This window comes from Mauremys reevesii, linkage group 1 (genome assembly GCF_016161935.1).
Source record: "Mauremys reevesii isolate NIE-2019 linkage group 1, ASM1616193v1, whole genome shotgun sequence".
Taxonomy (NCBI): domain Eukaryota; kingdom Metazoa; phylum Chordata; order Testudines; family Geoemydidae; genus Mauremys; species Mauremys reevesii.
In genome coordinates this window covers 42359066-42379976 of record NC_052623.1, presented here as the reverse complement: position 1 = coordinate 42379976, position 20911 = coordinate 42359066, and the positions used below count along the sequence as shown (strand labels likewise).

At 40.4% G+C, this 20911-nt stretch overlaps 1 protein-coding gene across 2 annotated transcripts in view; it reads right to left on the bottom strand.

The window, feature by feature from the left end:
* Window positions 1-20911, bottom strand: part of DDX10 (DEAD-box helicase 10) — a 332788-nt gene that overhangs the window by 294543 nt on the left and 17334 nt on the right. For both annotated transcript variants that reach the window (XM_039520517.1, XM_039520516.1), the window contains exons 6-9: window positions 16223-16412; window positions 13214-13340; window positions 11826-11988; window positions 10084-10168 (exon numbers count right to left, since the gene is read on the bottom strand). In XM_039520517.1, coding sequence (XP_039376451.1) covers window positions 10084-10168; window positions 11826-11988; window positions 13214-13340; window positions 16223-16412 — 565 coding nt within the window. The remainder of the gene's footprint in view (window positions 1-10083; window positions 10169-11825; window positions 11989-13213; window positions 13341-16222; window positions 16413-20911) is intronic.

Sequence of the window (20911 nt, the reverse complement as noted above, 5' to 3'; positions counted from 1 at the left end):
AACTTTTCTGCTATGACCATCAAGGGGTGGCAGTTAGTGCCAAATGTAGAGCCACTGTCTGTGATAGGGACCCCTGTTCACTGAGAACTGGATTGAGATCAAACTCCTTTCACCGGATAGTAATACCATGATCAATACCAACCTGAGCTAGAGTTGTACCAGTAACTAGAGGTAAAAGTTTTATATACCTCTTACTGCCCCAAGCCATACAGTACCACTTCCTATTCTTAAAGCTCACCTATCGCTACAACTACCACTATTGCCAGCTGAAACATGGTTAAATCTAGCTGTGTTCTAGCCATATTTTGAAACCATTCTACAGCCCTACTCAGCCCATCACTGTAGCATAGTTCAGTTGCATAGTTTATAAAAGAATTCTAGTTTTCCTCTGCAGCTAAGGACACTCGCAGCTTTAAACTAGTGTAAATGGTGGATTTTCTATAACTGGAAGTTTTTAAATCATGATGTGAGGACTTCAGTAACTCATCCAGAGGTTAGAAGTCTATTACAGTGGATAGTGGAGTGGGTGGGTGAGGTTCTGTGGCCTACAATGGGCAGGCGGTCAAACTCAATCATGATGGTCCCTTCTGGCCTTAAAGCCTCTGAGTCTGTGTTTTAACCATGTTGATGAAATATGATTAGCAGTTAAAACAGATAAAAATAGAAGGGGAAGCTCACAGATTTTTGGTGGCTATTATCACAAGTAACATTCTGTGGTGATGAGGACATCAACTTGTAGCAATAAAGCACAGAAAGGGGAAGAGAATTGTAAAGGTATCTAGTGTGGGTATACAGATCTTGTATCAAAAATGTAAATGGGTTCTATCTTGACTAGCTTTAAAATAAACTTTACTCTATCAAGATTTAGATTTTAAAAGACAAGTTGTCTGAGCGATAGCCAAGTTCCAAAATGGGAATGTTACTGTAATTGTTTGCAAGAAGAATAAGTTCCTTGTCTGTTTTTACATTAGCAGTGGAGATGATAAAATGTACCATAATCTTCCTAGGAAGCCTCACCATTCAGGTCAACAAGCCATCGGAGGGAAGGCAAACAGAAACCCTAGGACTGATCACCTTGGGTAGAGAAAATCATGACATCGTACAGGCCACTCTAGCCTTTGACTATCCCTGCACCTGAAGAAGGCCCACTAGTAAGAAGCACTGTGCCAGCAGAACAGCACTGCGGCTCCTTGTTACTCTGTGAGATCCCTATTTGGTATGGAGAAAAAAATCTATTTAATGTTATCAAACCAAAGGGAGTTTACTGCTTCAGAGATCTTGCCAAATTGGGACAGATTGATGGATAAACCACAATTTCTGCAGTAAGAAAGTTGGTAGCAGTGCTGTATGATCACAGCAAGAAAGAAAAGGAGACCCGCAGAGACCTGAATTGCTTGTGCCTCAATCTAGCCATCAAAAAGGACAAGTCACAGGGCAAACTCCCAAGAGCATGTCAAAATAGCATCTTGGCAAACAAAGATTTGGATGTCTTTGCACATAGGTAGACCAGTTATCTGATCAGCATTGCAACATGGATGGAAAAATGTGAATGATCAACTACTTCCCATATTCTCCAAAGACCCAATGGCATCTGAGCTTGCACAAGACCTTCTCTGTGCTTGCACCGGTAGGGTTCACTGCACAATCAACTGCATCTGTAGTCAGAACAATCCTCCCTGCACAGAACTGCCAATACAATGAAGACTGTGGTAACCCATGCACTCAGACATCATGTTGAACAAGATGATGATAATGATGTTGACTAGAAGTTTCACCAGAGTTATTACATTTCAATACCCTCTGTACAAATTTATTATTAAATTTTGTTTTACCCTTTACATGATCATTGTGATGCTTTGAGGGCATAAAGAAATCCAATTTTATGCCTTGAAATATACACAGTCATTAAACTAAGTGGGCATTTTAACTAGTTGATGGTGTCATTGCTTACCCTTGTTTCTATGATTGACATCATACCTCATCTTAATGTAGACATCATAAGCTTTCAAATGATGCAAAATGTGTTTCTGTAGAGAAGGTATATTAAGTCGACCAAATTGGTGGTGTCCGCTGCTTACCTAAACTAAATAGATAATTGTTAAGTCTGTCATGCAGCTGCCAGCACTCATAGAGGAAAGTTTCTGCCTCACCAGTTGAGATTGAGAAGATGAGGGGGCTTTTCCAATGGGTCTATACACCCTGCACCCTGTGTTTTAAAGTACATCGAGATATGGTCCACACATTTTTTTGTTCTAACTCTAGTCCAACTCTGATGGTCTCCACATGATGCTCATGATCTCTTCTCCTTTGTTGTTTGGTTCTTGTATCATTAACCAAAGACTTTTATTGGCAAACACTTGTCAAGTTGTAGCTTTCTGGCAGAGGGCATGTATTTTTTATTTTTTTTAAGACCATATCACATCCTCTTCCCTCTCTTCCAGGTATAGAAGTATTCTTGTATATCAACATCCCTGTTATGAGAATCATCCAAACAGGTTTCATTTCTGCCACTAGATCATAATCCCCCTTCACCTAGTTATACAGCAAAGTCTTCTTTCTTATGAACAGCCACACTTTAGTGAGGAGAAAAAAATGGACAAGAGTATGCTACAGCTTACACCAACCTTATCAATAAATTGAATATAAAGGTCACTGGGTCCTCCAGCCTAGCTAGTAAACAATCTATTTCCCACAGCAGCTGTGTCCATTCTACTGTACTGAAACATATGCTTATTTATTCTTTATTATAGTTTTCCAGGGTGGCATTGTGTCAGTGGGTAATTATGACCATAGCCAAGTTTATATTTTAGTGTGTTAGAACATCATTAGAAAAATATTCTAATGGAAAACATAGTCCAAGTTGATGCAACTTCAGGACAATGTCAGAATTGTAGCTAGGCTTCAGTATGTAATTGTAAAGAGATTTAAATAATATGAATTGTGAGTTAAATATGCAGTGGTGAGGGGCGTTTCTTGTGACCTCCGCTGGCAGGTTTGTTTGTTTTTTTTAGTTAGGACAATGAATCGAAGACTGCAATGTAATATGAACTAAACACTACAGTAGATCAATAAAAGTACTTCAAACAGGATTTTAACCTAATAAATAGTTAATTATGCAAGGAGCTGCCAGCTTGACAATTTGACTATGCAGGTTATTCAGATTCCCAAGAAACACATTGCATCTCTGGATTGAAGGCAACATTATTTTTCACATGGGGGGGGGGGGGGGACACCTTTCCTGAGTTATCCAAAGCTTAAGTGTTTAGTCACACTTACTTAGGCAGAAAATGTTACAACAGGGAGGGGCTTAACTACACAGCTTCCCAGTGACCATGATCCAGAGGGATATATTTCCTGACTGCCTGAAACTATTATCCAATCATTTTTTCCTAAAAACAATTATGCTGTGAAGTATATCCAGCAGCTCCAAACTTTTTAATTAGTGGGACTAAATTGATTACCGTTATCATATTGTCTTGTCCAATAGAGAATGGACAGTGGTGATTTTGGATGATTTTTAAAGTAAGATACATTTTCAGGATACAAGTGAGAGTGAACAAAACCAAGGCAGAATATATATAGTTAGGTTAGTTTGATATACAGTACACATATCCACAAAAGGGCGTGTTGGCTTTCTCCAGAGCCATCGACATCAACACCAAATCTCTCTCTGAGACGTATCCAAAACCCACTGATGCCAACAGAAAGACTCCCAATGACTTCATGGGGCACTGGATCAGGTCCCATATAAGTATTTTACATTATATGCACACGCAACATGAGGTTCCAGACTTACCCCTGCAACTATTAGAATCCCTACAGAATGAAGCCTGGTCTACACTACGCATTTAAACCGGTTTTAGGAGCATTAAACCGATTTAACGCCACCCCCGTCCACACTAAGAGGCCCTTTATATCGGTATAAAGGGCTCTTTAAACCGGTTTCTGTACTCCTCCCTAACGAGAGGAGTAGCGCTAATATCGGTATTACCATATCGGATTAGGGTTAGTGTGGCCGCAGATCGACGGTATTGGCCTCCGGGTGGTATCCCACAGTGCACCACTGACCGCTCTGGACAGCAATCTGAACTCGGATGCAGTGGCCAGGTAGACAGGAAAAGCCCCGCGAACTTTTGAATATTTCCTGTTTGCCCAGCGTGGAGCTCCGATCAGCACGTGTGGCGATGCAGTTAAAAATCAAAATAAAGAAAGAGCTCCCGCATGGACCATGCGGACGTGATCGCTGTAAGGGCAGGCAAATCTGTTCTATCAGCGCTCCGTTACAGAAGACGAATTAAAAAACATTTTTAAAAAATCTCCAGACAGACGCCATAGCAGGGACTCGGCGCACAGCTGCGTGACAAGCGTAACGGAAAGCCAAGGAATCAAATGGACGCTCATGGACTGGAGGACTCAAGCTATCCCACAGTTCCTGCAGTCTCTCTGAAAAGTATTTGCATTCTTGGCTGAGCTCCAAATGCTTCAAGGATCAAACACAGTGTCCGCGGTGGGTCAGGGCATAGCTCGGCAATTCACGCACCCCTCCACCCACCCCCAGAAGTGAAAGGGAAAACAATCCTCTCTTGACTCTTTTACATGTCACCCTATCTTTACTGAATACTGCAGATAGATGCGATGCTGCAGCACTGAACACCAACATCCTTGCTCACCCCCCCGCCATGGGTGGCTGATGGTGCAAAACGACTGGTACCCGTCCTCATAATCAGCCTATTGGCACATGGGGCAGTGCAAAAGGGCTGGTAACCATGCTGACTAGCATCCGTCAGGTTGATCAAGGGCGCCTGGCCCTAATTTTTCCTGGTAGATGGTGCAGTATGGCTGATAACCATCGTCATCATAGCAACAGGGGGCTGATCTCTGTCAGCCCCCACCCTTCATGTGTAAAAAAAAAAAGATTCAATTGCCCCTGGACTAGCAGAGGGATGCCGGGCTCCTCTCCTCCACACTCCTTACTGTCCTGTCTGGACTATCATAGCAGCTGGAGGCTGCCTTCCACTCATTTCTCACTAACAAGTCACTGTGTCTTATTCCTGCATTCTTTATTACTTCATCACACAAGTGGGGGGACAATGCTACAGTAGCCCAGGAAGGCTGGGGGAAGAACGGAATCAACAGGTGGGGTTGTTGCAGGAGCACCCCCTGTGAATAGCATACAGCTCATAATTTCTGCAGGATCTGACACAGAGCAGCTGTGCTCTCTGATACAGTGGTTCTCTAGTACACTTGCCCATATTCTAGGCAGGACTGATTCTATTTTTAGATACCAAAAGGAGGGATTGACTCTGGGAGTCATTCCCAATTTTACTTTGCGCCCCTGGCTAAGAGCAGCCAGGGGCACTTATGACAGCAGCAAATGGTGCAAAATGACTGGTAGCCATGATCATCTTTTTACCAATTTATGGATTGGTAGATGGTGCAGTATGGCTGGTAACCATCTCTGCTGTCATGCAAAAGCAAAAGCATGCTGCTGTGTAGCGCTGCTGAATCGCCTCTGTCAGCGGCATCTAGTACACATACGGTGACAGTCACAAAAGGCAAAACAGGCTCCATGATTGCCATGCTATGGCATCTGCCAGGTCAATCCAGGGAAAAAAGGCGTGAAATGCTTGTCTGCCGTTGCTTTCCCAGAGGAAGGAGTGACTGACGACATTTACCCAGAACCACCCGCGACAATGACTTTTGCCCCATCAGGCACTGGGATCTCAACCCAGAAATTCCAAGGGGCGGGGGAGGCTGCGGGAACTATGGGATAGCTACGGAATAGCTACCCACAGTGCAACGCTCCAGAAGTTGATGCTAGCCTCGGACCGTGGACGCACACCACCGATTTAATGTGTTTAGTGTGGCCGCGCGCACTCGATTTTATACAATCTGTTTTACAAAACCGGTTTATGCAAATTCGGAATAGTCCCGTAGTGTAGACGTACCCTGAGTTATTCTACTCTGTCCTCCATTTCACATTTAATGCCTTAAAAACAACTCTTGGTGCAGAAAAGCCAGACTTAGGTGAGGGTTTTATAGGCTTTTTTGGTAAAGGAGGTAGAGAAGTGGATTTATTTAAACTCAGCTAGTAGCAATAGTGTGCTAAGCACTAAACACAGAAATGTGTCCACGCACTGAATAAACTGGAAAACATAAAGCAGTCTTTTTTCCCCACTATTTTTGAAAATGAAATCAAAGTTCCTGTAAAACAGTCCTTTTTCTTACCATCCTACTTATCAGTTAAGTAACCTTTGTATGGGATTTCTTTCACTCACATGTCCTCTACATGCCACACAATGTGTAAAATTACATTTTTTGAAAGAAAAACGCATACAGTAAAACTTCAAAAATGAAAGTTAGCTTCTGCTGTCCCCTAGTGGCATTGCATTTTGTTTCACAAATGTGATCAAAAGATTTTCTCAAATCAAATCTAGGTTCCATGGACATACATGGCATACATCAAAAGAAATTAACAGCCAGAGGGGTTAAATTTAATGAAGAATGCCTCCACAAATATTTCATACACTATTTGCTTAGACTGTTCGAATTAAAACCCACAGGAAAAACAGGACTCTTCATATCATAAAATCCATATATTTCTCATGAAAAGCCTTTTGTCACATTATAAAGGATATTTCCACAGAATTTTTCATTATTTTAAAAATCACTTATTGATTTGTCCAGACTTTAAAGGCATGTCTACAAAATGTAACGAGCCAAAACATCTTCTAGTAACATTAGATACAAAGAGGCGCTCCCCATCCACTGAAATAATAAAACTGCTTTCAAGTTAATCAGACAGAAAAAAAAAAAAAAAAGATATACCAATCTCACTATAAAGTAAAAGCATTCTTTCATATCTCCTGATTTTTATTTATTTATTTATTTATTTTAGTTGTGGAAAGTGGTTTTATTTTACTATGGCTCAAAGATTCAGCGTGTTTTTTCTTCTTGACTTAAATATATTTATTTTTCTATAACAAAATAATTTGGATTTCAAAAGTAAATAGTACCCTGAAAGACAGTTTTAATTACAGCTGGCACACAGGTTCCTAATTAGCTGAGATATTTAATTTAGCTTTCATTCCTTGCAATTATGCACTCTCATGGCCCATGAAACTTTCTAATTATCTCTAATCTCATTAATTATTACTATTAAACTGCAGTTTAATTTTTATTAAGTTTCTAGAGACAACGTAGGCTTCTCACATATTAACACCATCTTCTGAATACAGCCGAAGTCTACTACTCAACAGTTAGAGTTCCATACAATTTCGGAAACCCGACGTGGCCCTCAGGCCAAAAAGTTTGCCCGCCTCTGGGTTAACAGAAAGTCTAATCAGTAGGGGAAACACTTTCGGAGGGAAGAAAGAGACAGTTCCAACAACCATCACTGGTAGTAAAAAGGAACTGAAGAGGTGGCGGGTTGGCAGGCACCTATATACACCACCATGAAGGTGCAGTTCGGGGGACTCCACAGCTGACCCGACGGGTACTGCTAGGGGAAAAGCCTTCCAACCACTGTGCATACAGCGCACACCTACTTGGAATCGACATGCACTCAAAGAACTCGGCAGACTCCCCCACAATGAAAACCTAATGCAGGGCAGCTTTACCATTAATCTGTGAATTAGATTAGGAGTCAGCAAGCACCTGTAAACAGGGCTGTAGCCATGGGTGGGCCTGAGTGGGCTGCGGCCCACTCACTTAGCATACAGGCCCCACTGGATGCTGGAGCCCCCCAAATCCACAGGTTGGGACTCCCAACACCGAGTCAGCGTACATCAGCATCCCTCTCCTGTGCACCACATGCTGCTGCCCTGGTCTCCAGCCCCACCCACACAAGGCACACCTCCCGCCTGGGAGAGGGTGAGTAGTCCCTGTGTGCCCCAGGCAGCCTCATCTTCAGGTGCCTGCTGAGCAGTAAAGGCCGGCTGGAGATGGTGGGGAGAGGCAGGCCCCCCTACTCCACCCCAGTCATTGCCCACCCACCCAGTTTTCCTGTCCTAGCTACACCACTGCCTGTAAAGCTTTTCCTACAGAAGGAAACTGCTCTCTTCAAATCATCACTCTGCCAGCAAAAATATCTGAAGACTGGTTCTTATCATCCTTCCCTAGAAACCTCAGCAAAGCCTTAAATACAGGAAATGGAAAAATTCATCTAGAAGGAGAGCTCAACAAGGTATGCTGAAGTAAAGGGGTAGTCAGTCTGTAGAGCAGAAGGAACAGCCTCTCAACAAAGAAACAGGCCCTCTATCCCCAATATTCAGCCAAGCTCTATTCACACTACCACTACCCCACCACAGAAAAAGTCTCATTTATAAGAGGATCTCTGAAAAGGCACCCTTTGTACACTGGAAAGTTATCTCAACAGTATCAGAATTAAATCCCATTTCCTTTACCCTTTTTAATAGTCATGTTAACAACATGTACAGCTGTTTTAGTCTCCAGAGTGCTTTAGAAGCATTCCCAATAGCACCTGGGAGAGACATATCATCCCATCTTACAAGTGGGGAAAAATCGGGCACACAGAGCCTGACATGTTTCAGGCAAGTCACTTAATACTGAGAAAACTCTCAGGAGTCCTGCTAGAAGCTGCAGTTACACAATAATGCTGAATTTACTACATTTACTTTTCCATGACAATACTGTGATGCCACAAACACAGGATAATGACACCACAGCAGGCTCAAGTTCAAGGAGAGGAAGAATTGGGTTACAGCCATGCATATATTTTATTCCCATGCAAAGACCCAACAACAACCAGATCCAACATGCAAATACAAGCTTTTGCAGCACTGAGTTCCAAATTTATGTACACTCAGAGACAACAGTAGCAAGGGCATGTCTAAATTTAAGTAACATTTAATAGGTTTTCAAAAAATGCAAATGGTTCAGTTCATAACCAGCATTTCCAAAAGTAAGTAAAAACCCATCACCCCTTCTAGAAGGGGGAAAAAGATGCAAACTAGTAAGATAGTCTTTAGGTTTTTCATAGTGGGGGAAAAAATATCACAGATACAGTGATTTTACCATTTGTCCATGATATGTCTCTGTATGTGTGATTTTAATAAACTTACCTTTCAGTAACGGCTCCTGCCTTGCGGAGCTAGGCCTGGCCCCCCGCTCCCCATCATGATGGAGGGGCTGCTAGGCCAAACCTGAGCATTGATGCAACCCCATGCACCAGGTTACAGCACCCAGAAAGGGAAGCCAGGCAGGACAGGAGCTGCCGCTGCAGGGTGAGTGTCGGGCAGGCTTGTTCTCCATCCCCACCACCACCACCTCACTTGGGGCCCCTCCTCCTTGTTTGTCATGGCATTATTATTATTATTTTTAATATCAAAAATCAAACCCACGCCTTTACTAAATTAAGCATGTCTGGTCTATGATTTTTGATAAAAAATGCTATGACACATCTTCAGTACTAGTTATCATCTGAGATGTAATGTCCCCTCTGAAGTCTATATATTTCTGAAGTTTTTATCTAACGAGTTTTCACACAAGTAGGTATTACTCACGTGATTCTTTCAAGAAATTGCTTTAGGAGGCAAATAATTAATGTACGTTGTTCCTATCCCTAAGAGTATGATTATATTAAATGTTGAAAAATTAAAGATTTTTAGAAAACAACCTACTTAATGATATCAGAATTTTCCAAATAAAAACAAGAAACACTGCATCATCCTTTTCAAATGAATGTTATGCCATTGGAAGAAAATGGATTACCAGCACTAAAGATTAAAGTCTTATTTATCTATAGAACAGGTACAGCACAAATGAGCTTCCACTCTGCCTGCCAGGACCACTTCTAAGGACGAGAGGACAATTCAGTTTCTTAACTATTTAAACTATGCGTATTCGTGCTAACTTTTATAAAAAAAAAATTTTATATCTATGAAGAATTGATAAAGACAAACTCACTTCACATAAGCTGCCAAACAGCCTTCAGATGGTAATGGGTTTTAGTCCCTTCTGACCTGTACCTAGCTGATCAGGTTATTAGTTTTCTTCCTATTATCAACACACACAGCTATCAAGCTGCAAACACACAAATGCAAATCATAATTAAACACGTACCTGGCTGTTCTTCCCGCTCTATGAATGTATGTATTTGCATCCTCTGGGCAATCAAACTGAATGACCCAGTTCACTGCAGGGAAATCTGTGGAGAAAGAGATTAAAGTTTTAACACGTTGCAATATTTTATTTTGCAATACTATTCCGAGAGAGCTATCATTCAGAACAATTTATAGACACTGCCTGTCAGCAATCTCTCTGAATTGAAAATTAATTGCATGTATCAGCATAGCATAAACAGCTATCCCCTTTATCAAAGTGAACTTAAATTAATGGTGTCTTCATTTCCTAAGTAATGACAGTGCATTGAATGGAACATAATTTCACACCTGAGAAGGACAGACAGATGCTCTGTGTCTTACAGATAATAAAATGCCCTGGCATTAAATGATTAAGTAAGTGATTTGACCCACTTTTTATGTAGAATATCAATTTACTACACAATCAGAACTTGAAATTAGCTGTGGTCAGCTGCTACTACCCTATCTGTCCAAGTATTAAAACATCATTATCTATTTCAATGACAGCAAGGAGGAGGTTGCTAGATAAGACTGAACAGTCCACGTTGAGAGGCAGTCATAATTAAAAGGAAGAAAGTTTCAAACTTAATGGGCATTCCAGGCTAACAGCAGCAAAACTCTGTTGCACTGTGTAGAATCAATATTTACTATTTGATTATGACTATGATCATAGGATATGCAACAATTATCCACACAACTGTTTCTAAACAGACGCAGCCAAATACATTTCCTTAGGAGTGAGAACCAAACAGTATGGAAAGTAGAGATTGAGTCCTATATGCTCTATCTCCTTCTAATTTCAAGTATTTCCCTCTTCTAATCTGTTGGAGACAAGATGATATTTTGAGCCAGTGAATTTTGCTGCTGAAATGTTTGAACCCAACTTCCAATGCCAGACAAGTGCAAGTGAGTTCTTGAAAGCACTTTGATCAATTAAACCTAATCACTTTTAAGTTATTAAGTATGAAAAACAATATATTGTAAGATACAAAATCGCCATGAGAAAACAAAGGAAGAGCTAATACACTTTCCTTCTAACAAAAACCAGTCAAAGAAAAGCAAGACCTACACAAAACTACTTCCAGCAATAGGAATTTTCTTGTTCTTGCCTCAGCTATCGTTTTCTCTCTTTAGAAGCAACAAAGGAGAGTTGATTTTTTCCCCACATTGACAAATTTCAATTCAGAGGCAGGCATTACAAAAATCCCTCCAACTTCCTCTCATCAGCTACTGGTTGGCTGCTCACTTTATCTACTTTTTAGACTAATCCATGGGATGCAAGCGGCATCAGAGCATTTAAAGGCTTTGAAAAATTCTTATCATCTATTTCCTGAACACAAGTTACTGAGTGCTGGAACAGCTGGACAGTCTATGGATTAGAGAGCCATACAGCTTCAATTCAACACACAAGTAATAAACAGAATTACAAGATTGCTCGAAACAGACGTTTTACAAAGACAAATAGAAATAAACTAAGTACAGATTACTAAAGTGAGGCCCCATTAAAGATAAAGATTGCATTGAGGAGAAAGTATTTTAAATTATTTTGCTTTTTGGATATAATGATTAGCTTTTAGATGAGGAGGTAACAAACTAAATGTAAACTTATCATGTTTTTAAAATGCTTCTTAAAGCCTGGTTTCTTATAGGATGCACTGCTAAGGTATGAACAGGCTTGGAACACCACTCTATGGATATACTATTGCACTGAAGGTTACCTACCCAGCCCTCGAGCTGCAACATCTGTAGCAAAAAGCACTGCTGATTTCTTGCGAACAAAGTCATTGTAGACCTCCATTCTTTTCATCTGTGGCTGTTTGCCATGGAGAGCCAGTAGAGGTATGCCAGGGCGGAGCCTACAGAACACTCTGAACAAATACTGAACCTGTTGGTCAACAAGTCAAAGAAGAAGTGAATGTGATATTTCACTGTGATGGTGGTAGTTATTTACTAAGAAGTAAACATATTCTTAGTATTTAAAGCAAAACAGCTTTTCTCCACCCCAGAGACGGGATGGGACCTGATTATGTGAGTGGAGAGAGGTTATCACCCTCTCCCCCCAAATACTGAGACAGGAAGCTAATTGTGTAAGACGTTGCCATACTCCGCAGAACGGGAAGCAATGCCTAGTGAGTGTGTGCCAGGTACTGCAGAGTGCTGGGGGGTGAGCAGGAGAGATATGGTGTTGCACCTTGGCGAGTCAGAAGCGAATGGGCTAAACTAGATCTCACCAGTAGTGCCGCTCTCACAGGCACTTCAGTGCACATGTACAGATACCAGGATTGCAATCAGGGTAAATCCACCACAGCCTAATTTTAATATTTCCACCTAGTGCACTTTCTTTCACCAAGACATTTGTTACCTGTTTATTATGGTGCACACCAATGTGTGATTTATTTTTTTTAAGTGCCAAGAATTTTTTTTTAACTAGTAGTTAAGGAAACTATATACATTCCCTTACTCAATAATAGAAACAGTATTTCTATAAAAAAATTTATCTACATCTTCTCTCCACACTGAAGTCAGCAATATGGCAACATGGATATTCAAACCTTCCTGTATCAGTGAGATAGCAGAAATGGATTTTTACAACCCATTTAAAAGATTTGAAAAACAAATACATCCATAAAGCCTTTCAAATAAGATAATCTGTAAGGCTGCTATTTAAGCAGTCAGAAATTATTAAATATCTATGGCATCATGGTGCAAACACTTAAACACCAGTACGTCAATGGACTGCTCGCGAGAGTAAAATTACTTTCAGAAGTAAGTGTTTGCAGGATCAAGTCATATGACCATAAAGAAAGTCTTTCCATACTCTCAACTGCCCTCTCTTCCTTGATACCACACAATTATTCATATCTCCAGCTTTTAAAAAGTCACCCCTTTACACACTATGCAAATAAAGTACAAAATGTCCCACACCAATTAAAAATACAACCAGCTCTTACTGAAAACTTTCACCATCTATTTTTTAAAACACGTGTCAATTTTTGCACTCATTTCACCACTGAAGTCTCTCTTGCAGATTTCAAAGTCATTAGTTTCACTCCCTCATACCCGATTATATCCAAAAAGAGTATCTATTAGAAGAGAAATATGAGCTGTACCTCTTTACAACTTGCATAAAACACAATGCTCTTCTTATTCAGATGACTTCTCAGGAAGGAATACAACATGTTTATTTTTTGCTGCAGCCCACAAACAATATAATTCTGGTTCAAAGTTGCTGGGGTACTGAAAAACAAAGGTCAAGTTAGACACTTCTCATATCATTTACCAGAAGAGCCACACACGGAGTTCCTACAGACCTGCCACTCCGTTTTCACCAGCGAGGAGTTAAATTTAAAAAGTTTCACTGCCTCCATATTAATTACGCTGAGAATTTCTTCCCTATTTTCAGAAGCATGCCTGGAAGCGCCAATGAAAGGTTCATGCTTTTTGAAGCCTTATGATTTTCTTATTAATAGTGTCACAATTTTTTAAGTGACTTTTTAGATCCAGTTGACTATTAAGCCAAAAAATGCCTGTGTCTAAATAGTGACATTCAAACTGTCTTGACCTAAAATACAAACCCTTTTTTTTAAGTCCTATTAAAGCATCATTTGTGCGTAAGGCAATGTCAAAGCAGAGTCTAAATGTACAAGAAAATGCATTTTTAACTGACTGCACTAGTTACCTGACATGCAGAGTCTCTCTGTAAAAGTCTAAATTGTCATCTTAAATCACTTTCAAAGTTCTTTAAACAACAAAAGAGAATAGCCCATGAAAGATCAGTTCTTAACATACACCTCTACCCTGATACAACGCTGTCATCGAGAGCCAAAAAAAAATCTTACCGTGCTATAGATGAAACCACGTTATATCAAACATGCTTTGATCAGCCAAAGCGCGCAGCCCCGTCCCCGCCCCGGAGCGCTACTTTACCGCGTTATATCCAAATTAGTGTTATGTTGGGGCGAGGTGTACTTTAAAATGCTGCTTTGATGCTCTCTACCTCCCACCCCAGCTAACTTGAAGGTGCCATTTGTGAGGATGAAACTGCAATACTCTGCTCTGATTTTTAATCAGCTAGTAGTGCTCTAAGTTATGCTACAGTAGTTGCCATTTTGTAAATCTTTTGAAGGAAACAAATATTTTCCATTTATTTATTTTTTTGCTTCATCTTGTCGTCTAATTGCATCTACTCAAATATTTCTAAAGCTCTCATGAGGCAGCATTATAATAAAGACATTCCCTTCTCAACAGGGAAATGCAATTGAGTGTACTAATAGCTACACTAGCCCTCAAGTTAAGGTAGCTATATATTTAGCTAGGTCTTTTTATCCTTTTACACCAAGCAAAAAGGGGATTAACAATGTAAATTGTGTTTCTAATGTTTCCAATTATTCAGGATCCATTTTTTTAGGTAATACTATCACAAGTGTATGCAAAACAATGGATTGAGAAGTTGGTTAGAGTATTGGAGAAATGAGCTCAGTCAGAACTTTGGCAGAGTGGAGAACAGAACCCATGTGTGATCTTAGAAAAGTCATTACTTCAGTATGCTTTGTTCTCTCCTCCATCTGTACGTTAAGTAGGCAAGTACTTTTATATCACACGGGAGCAGATAGATTTAATCATTCAAGCTGGTCAGAATTTTTTTGTTGGAACAGTTACCATGGGAAAATGCCATTTCAACTAAACCAGATTTTTTTCAAAACGTTCCATTAATTTTGCTGCAAAAAAAGTTTTTCTTCTTGGAAATTTTCAAAATTTCATTTCAGAACAAAGTTTTAGTTTCAAAATTAATTTGAAAGGTTATTTCATTTGCATTTTTACATTATTTCATGATGGCAGTGGTAATACTGCTTATGTCATATGTCAAGTCTCGTCATAGGATGCACTACTACTATTATAGACAGGTCATTATGACAAAACAGTCAAAAGTCTTTTTTTTCTTTTTTTAAAACATTAAGGGCAGCTGGCTACATAGAGATTGAAACATTTTCTCTTATTTTCTAAATAAAAGTCTCCCATTTTTGTTCTAATATAACAGTTTGGCACTAACATTATTAACACAAAAATAAGCAACACTCAGAGTACTAATTCTAAGAGCAGCAATTTTCAATAATCTTGTTTTAGTCTGGAATCATTTTTCTAGGATATTGAAAAATAGCTGGTCCTCTAATTTGTATAGCGAGTGCTTATCTTATTGTCTAGATCCAGGTGTCAAACTGTTTCATAACAACACAGACGAGAGATTAATCTAGAAAAGTATCAGAGGGGTAGCCGTGTTAGTCTGGATCTATAAAAGCAGCAGAGTGTCTTGTGGCACCTTATAGACTAACAGACGTTTTGGAGCATGAGCTTTCGTGGGTGAATACCCACTTGCATCCGACGAAGTGGGTATTCACCCACGAAAGCTCATGCTCCAAAACGTCTGTTAGTCTATAAGGTGCCACAAGACTCTTTGCTGCTTAATCTAGAAAACAAGATGTTCCAATCTGTACTGAGTACCAGCCGCCCTTAATGTTTTTGCAAACATAATATAAAAATGAAAAAATAAATTTAAAAATGAAGATTGTTTTAGAATTTCCATTTCATGGAAAATTTGAAAATATTTGTTTTCATTCCAATTCAGAACAAAACCAAATTCTGAAATTTCATAATTTCCCATGAAACAGGAATTCTGAATTTCTAACACTGCATTAAACATTTATGTTTGTAAAGTCATTTGAAATCCTCAGAGAAAACAGCCTACAGAAGTGCAAGGTTTTATTGTATTAAATAGTATTATCTCCACTTGGGTTTGCTCAGCTTCTCCCCACCTTCCTGAATATAAATGCCACTGAAGACAACATGAACCCTTTTGTATCTAGTTATATCTAAAAAGTCAGATCAAAGGCACCTTGGTGAAAATTATAAGTGAACCATGACTGCCAATGTAATACACTTCAGCAGCTTACTTTCAAAATAAAACATCAAGAACCAGTGTTTGAGTGGAGCAGGAGGGGTTTAACATGGAAATATGACAACATCCCACTTCCCAGAGCTGCTGGGAAAGAAGTTGAGAAAAGTGCAGCTATCATCACTTTCTTTCTCCAGTACAAACACCAAGACAAACCACCACCACTTACCTGAATTTTGCTTTTTCATGAACCCAAACATATTCTGGATCTTTTAAACTCAGTCGTGCAAGATCCTTCACTGATTTGGTTTGTGTCGCTGAAAAAAGCAACGTCTGGCGTTTCTTAGGAAGGTTTTCTATAATCGCATTCATAGTATCAGCGAAGCCCATGTCCAAGATTCTATCAGCTTCATCAAGAACTAGAATGAGGAAACAGGTTTAGAAGAACTAGATTTTTAACTTCTTCTCAATTCTAACCTTGAGATAAAAAAAATCTCAATTTGAAGTCTCTGTACCTGCAAAACTATGTTAACAGTAACAAAAGACACTTAGACCAGGAATTACATAAACTACATCTTTCACTGATTTTTCTTTACATTACTTCATTCAATGTAGAAATGCTACTATAAAAGTCCTCAACTTCTCCCATAACCCATGAACTACTTCTGCATATGAAACTGAGAGCTGATCAGGGTTTCAAGCAACTAATCCACCAGTTTACATGTGGATTGCTTCTCAACAAAGGAGGACCCGTTACTGAAATAAAGAAAGCTGGACATAAGGTGAAACTGAGGTTGAGTAGTCAGGGAAATCAATTCACCCCGCCTCTAGCTGCCATAAACACATACAGAGTTGGGGTCCAAGGCTAAGGCAAGGGTCAATGCTAATTGCAGTTCTGCGACGGTCAGTCTCTTATTTGTCCAGTATGAACCATATTTACTATAGTGAGCTTAATATTGGGTATTTTGTGAGTTGTTACAGGTCAAGTAACTGACTGCAAAAAGGAGCTCTCTCTGCTAGCAGGGTAACGAATTCTCCCCTGTCACCAACAGCTTCCAAAAGCAATCAAGAAAATAATGAAACTAAGTTCCCCAAGCCAGTGCTGCAGATCACATGTTAAGCCTTAGAAGCAGGCAAACCTTCTAGTAAACTGAAATCAGGTGAATTCAGGTAAACGCTACAGTAGAAAAAGAAACAAGAGGCCAACAAAAAAAATATGAGAGAAATTAATCTGGGTTGAATCTTGAAGAAATAAGGTTTCTGGAGACTGACTAAAAGAGCATACCCAACTTAAACCGAATTGGGTGGGCCATTAGTCATCACTTCAGGTGACCAGGATAGCTATACCCAGAAAGGAAAGGAAGAAGGGGCAGACACATTTCTGGGATGGATCAAAGATAGAAATACAAGTCTGAAAACTACGTCAAGAACAAAACAGTGCTGCAGGGGAGCTGGCTGAGGCCAGCGTTGACCAAGGAATACCTAGAAGATACCATGGGGTGCCAGGCTTGCTTTTAGATTCTGTGCTAGCCCTGCTACCCGTGATTACTACTGAGGTCAAGCAGCTGTGCTAGAGGGAGCTGGGCTCAATAGCTACCTAGGGTGGGTAAGAAAAAAGGCTTTCTGTACACAGCTGAAAATCCCTTGCATTTCATCTGGGCTCTGTTGACTAAGAAGTAGCCACGGAGCAGCAGCACAGGAGCTAGCCAACAGAGCTGTAAACAGGAGAGTCTGAGTGGGAGTTTGGGGGTGGGTGGTAGTGCTCTGGTTTTGTTTTGCTGTTTGGGTTTGGGGGTTTGTTTTGTTTTGTTTTCCTTGACAGGACTTTAGGCAGGAAGGCTATGACAGATAGAGGCAGCAATGGTAGTAACCCAAAGAATGGAAGAAAGAATGAAGATGCCTAGATGTGGAAACTGCGACATGTACGTGATCCTGTAACAAAACTCCTGAAAAGAGTTTTGTTTGTAATGAAGTGCCCACCTGATAGAGCTGATAGAAGGGAAGATCTGAGATTTGGAGATGCAGTTGGAAACTCTGTTAGAGTTCCAAAGGGGATTCAAGCAGATGATGGAGAGAAGGCGAGGGGGGGCTGAAGGGAAAAGTCAAGATTCATAGAAGTAAGCTGGACTAAAGAACTCTGAGGGGAAACTGCTGGGTGAGGAAAGTGACCAGTGGAAGCAGGTGACTACAAGGCAAATGAAAAGAAAAGCTGATGAAGGAACTCAGGAACAGGTTTACTGAAGTTGAAAAATGAAGAAGGGGCACAGCAGGCTGTAACTGAAGGAGGGAGGGCGGGGAAGAATAGAAGAGTAGCTAGTCCTGTAAGAAGAGGGGAAGAGCCAATGGAGATGCCCAGAGTTCACAGCCCCAGGAGGATTCAGTATGCCTCACAGAAGATTGCAAGGGAGAATGGAAGACAAGAGCACTTGCAGCCAGAAAGAAGGCCAGAGAATCACAACTAATCAGCAGGAAAAGGCACTTCTATGTGATTGGTGATTTCTTACTAAGGAGAACAGATAGGCCTGTCACCAGAGCTGATCCGGAGAATAGAAGGGTGTGCCATCTGCCGGGAGCTGAGATACCAGATGAAGATCAGAGAGTGAAGAGGATCCTAATGGGAGTAGGAAAGAATCTTATTTGTTCCCATGTGAAGGACAATGACACGGCTAGATTCTCACTGTAACATATCAAAGAAGACTGTGCCAGGCTGGGGAAGACACTTAAGGAAATGGAGGCTCAGGTGATCTTCAGTGGGATCCCTAGAGGAGGAGAACAAAGGTGAGACAAGATGATGATGATCAACAGATGGCTCAGGCAGTGGTGCTATAAGGGGGGCTTTGAAATGTTTGACCACTGGAAGGCATTCATGGACAGAGGACTGTTTTCATGGGATAGACTCCACCTAAATAGGGAAGGAAATAGATGTCTGGAATGGAGATTGGCACAACTGATTAAATGAGCTTTAAACTAGAATCTCAGGGGAGATGCTCATGTAACCTACACGCCTGATTCTAACGTTGAGCGGGAGTAAAATCAAGAAAGAAAGGATACAGCAATGGAGAAAGGAACAGTAGTGGGTAGGAGAATGGACTTTAAGAGAAAAGATAGCTTCATTAGTATTGGCACTAACACATCAGGCGATAACGATAGTAGAATGACTGTACCCAAATTGGGTGAGGAATCTGGGTGAAGCCAAGTGGCACAACTAAGAGGTTTGTACATCAGTGCAAGAAGCCTGGGTAACAAAATGGAGGAACCAGATCCACTGATGCAGGAAGTGAAACCAGATATTAGAGGGATAATAGAAACATGGTGGAATAGTAGTTATGACTGGAGTATTGGTATTGAAGGCTATGTGCTGTTGAGGAAAGACAAAGAAATAACGGCAAAGGTGGTACAGTAGCGTTGTATATTAATGATGAAGTAGACTGTAAAAAAAAAAAGAGAAGTGATGGAATGGCTAACACAGTCTGTTTGGGTCAAAATCACTTTGGGGAAGAAAGCTACTAGAGATTCCCTGGGGATAGTGTTTGGTCTGCTACAGACACCTAGAATCTGATTTGGATATGGCTAGAGACCTCTCTAATGTTTTTAATGCAATAAATACTACTGGGAACTATGTGATTATGGGAGACTTTAATTTCCCAGTTATAGACTGGAAGACAACTGCTACTAATTATAGTAGGGCCCAGATTTTCCTGGGTGTGAGATCTGACAGATTTCTTCAGCAAATAGTCACTGAACAAACAACAGGTGATGTCATTTTAGATTTGGAATTGGTTAGTAGTGAGGACCTCAAAGAAGAGCTGGTTGTAGGGGACAACCTTGGTTCGAGTGATCATGAGCTAATTCAGTATAAAACTAAATGGAAGGATGAACAAAAACAGATCTGCAGCTAGGGTCCTTGATTTGAAAAGGGAAAACTTTAAAAAATTGAGAATTAGTTAAGGAAGTGGACTGAACTGAAGAACTCAAGAATCTGAACGTGGAGGAGACTTGGAAGTCAAAGTTGCAGAAACTAGCCGAAGCCTGCATTCCTAGCAAGGGGGAAAAATTCACAGGGAAGGGTTTCAGACCAAATATCTCAAAGAAGGTGATTAAAAGAAAGCAGAGATCCTACAAGGAATGGAAGATGGGATGGATCATCAAAGAAAGCTACCTCTTGGAGGTCAGAAAGTGCAGGGATAAAGTGAGAACTGCTAAAAGCCAAGCAGAGTTCGACCTTGCAAAGGGAATTAAAACCAATAGTAAAATGTTCTATAGCACTAAAAAGAAAAAGAAAACAAGGAAAGAAGTGGGACCGCTAAGCACTGAGGATGAGGTGGAGATTAAAAATAATCTAGGCATGGTCCAACACCTAAACAAATCATTAGCCCTATTAAAAACTGAGGCAAAGTAAGAGTCATGGGATAGTGGCAGGGAGGCTAATTGCAACAAGGATATGGAGGCAGAAATTATGACATCTGAGGTGGAAGCCAAACTCAGACAGCTTACTGAGGCTAAACTGGGACGCCCAGATAATCTCCACCTGAGCATATTAAAATGAACTGGTACATGACACTGCAAACCCAATAGCAAGGATTTTTAATGAATCTGTAAACTCGTGGGTTGTACCTTATCTATGACGCAGAATTGCTAATACAGTTCCTATTTTTAAGGGGGGGGGGGGGTGCGCGCGGAGGGGGAGAGTGATCCAGGAAACCACGGGCCTGTTAGTTTGACTTCAATTGTATTGTAGGGCTTGGAACAAATTCTGAAAGAGAAAGTAGTTAAGGTAAACAGTAATTGGAATAAAATACAACATCGTTTTACAAAAGGTAGATCACGCCAGACCAATCTGATCTCCTTCTTTGAGAAGATAAATGATTTTTTAGACAAGGGAAATGCAGTAGATCTAATCCTCCTGGATTTCAGTAAG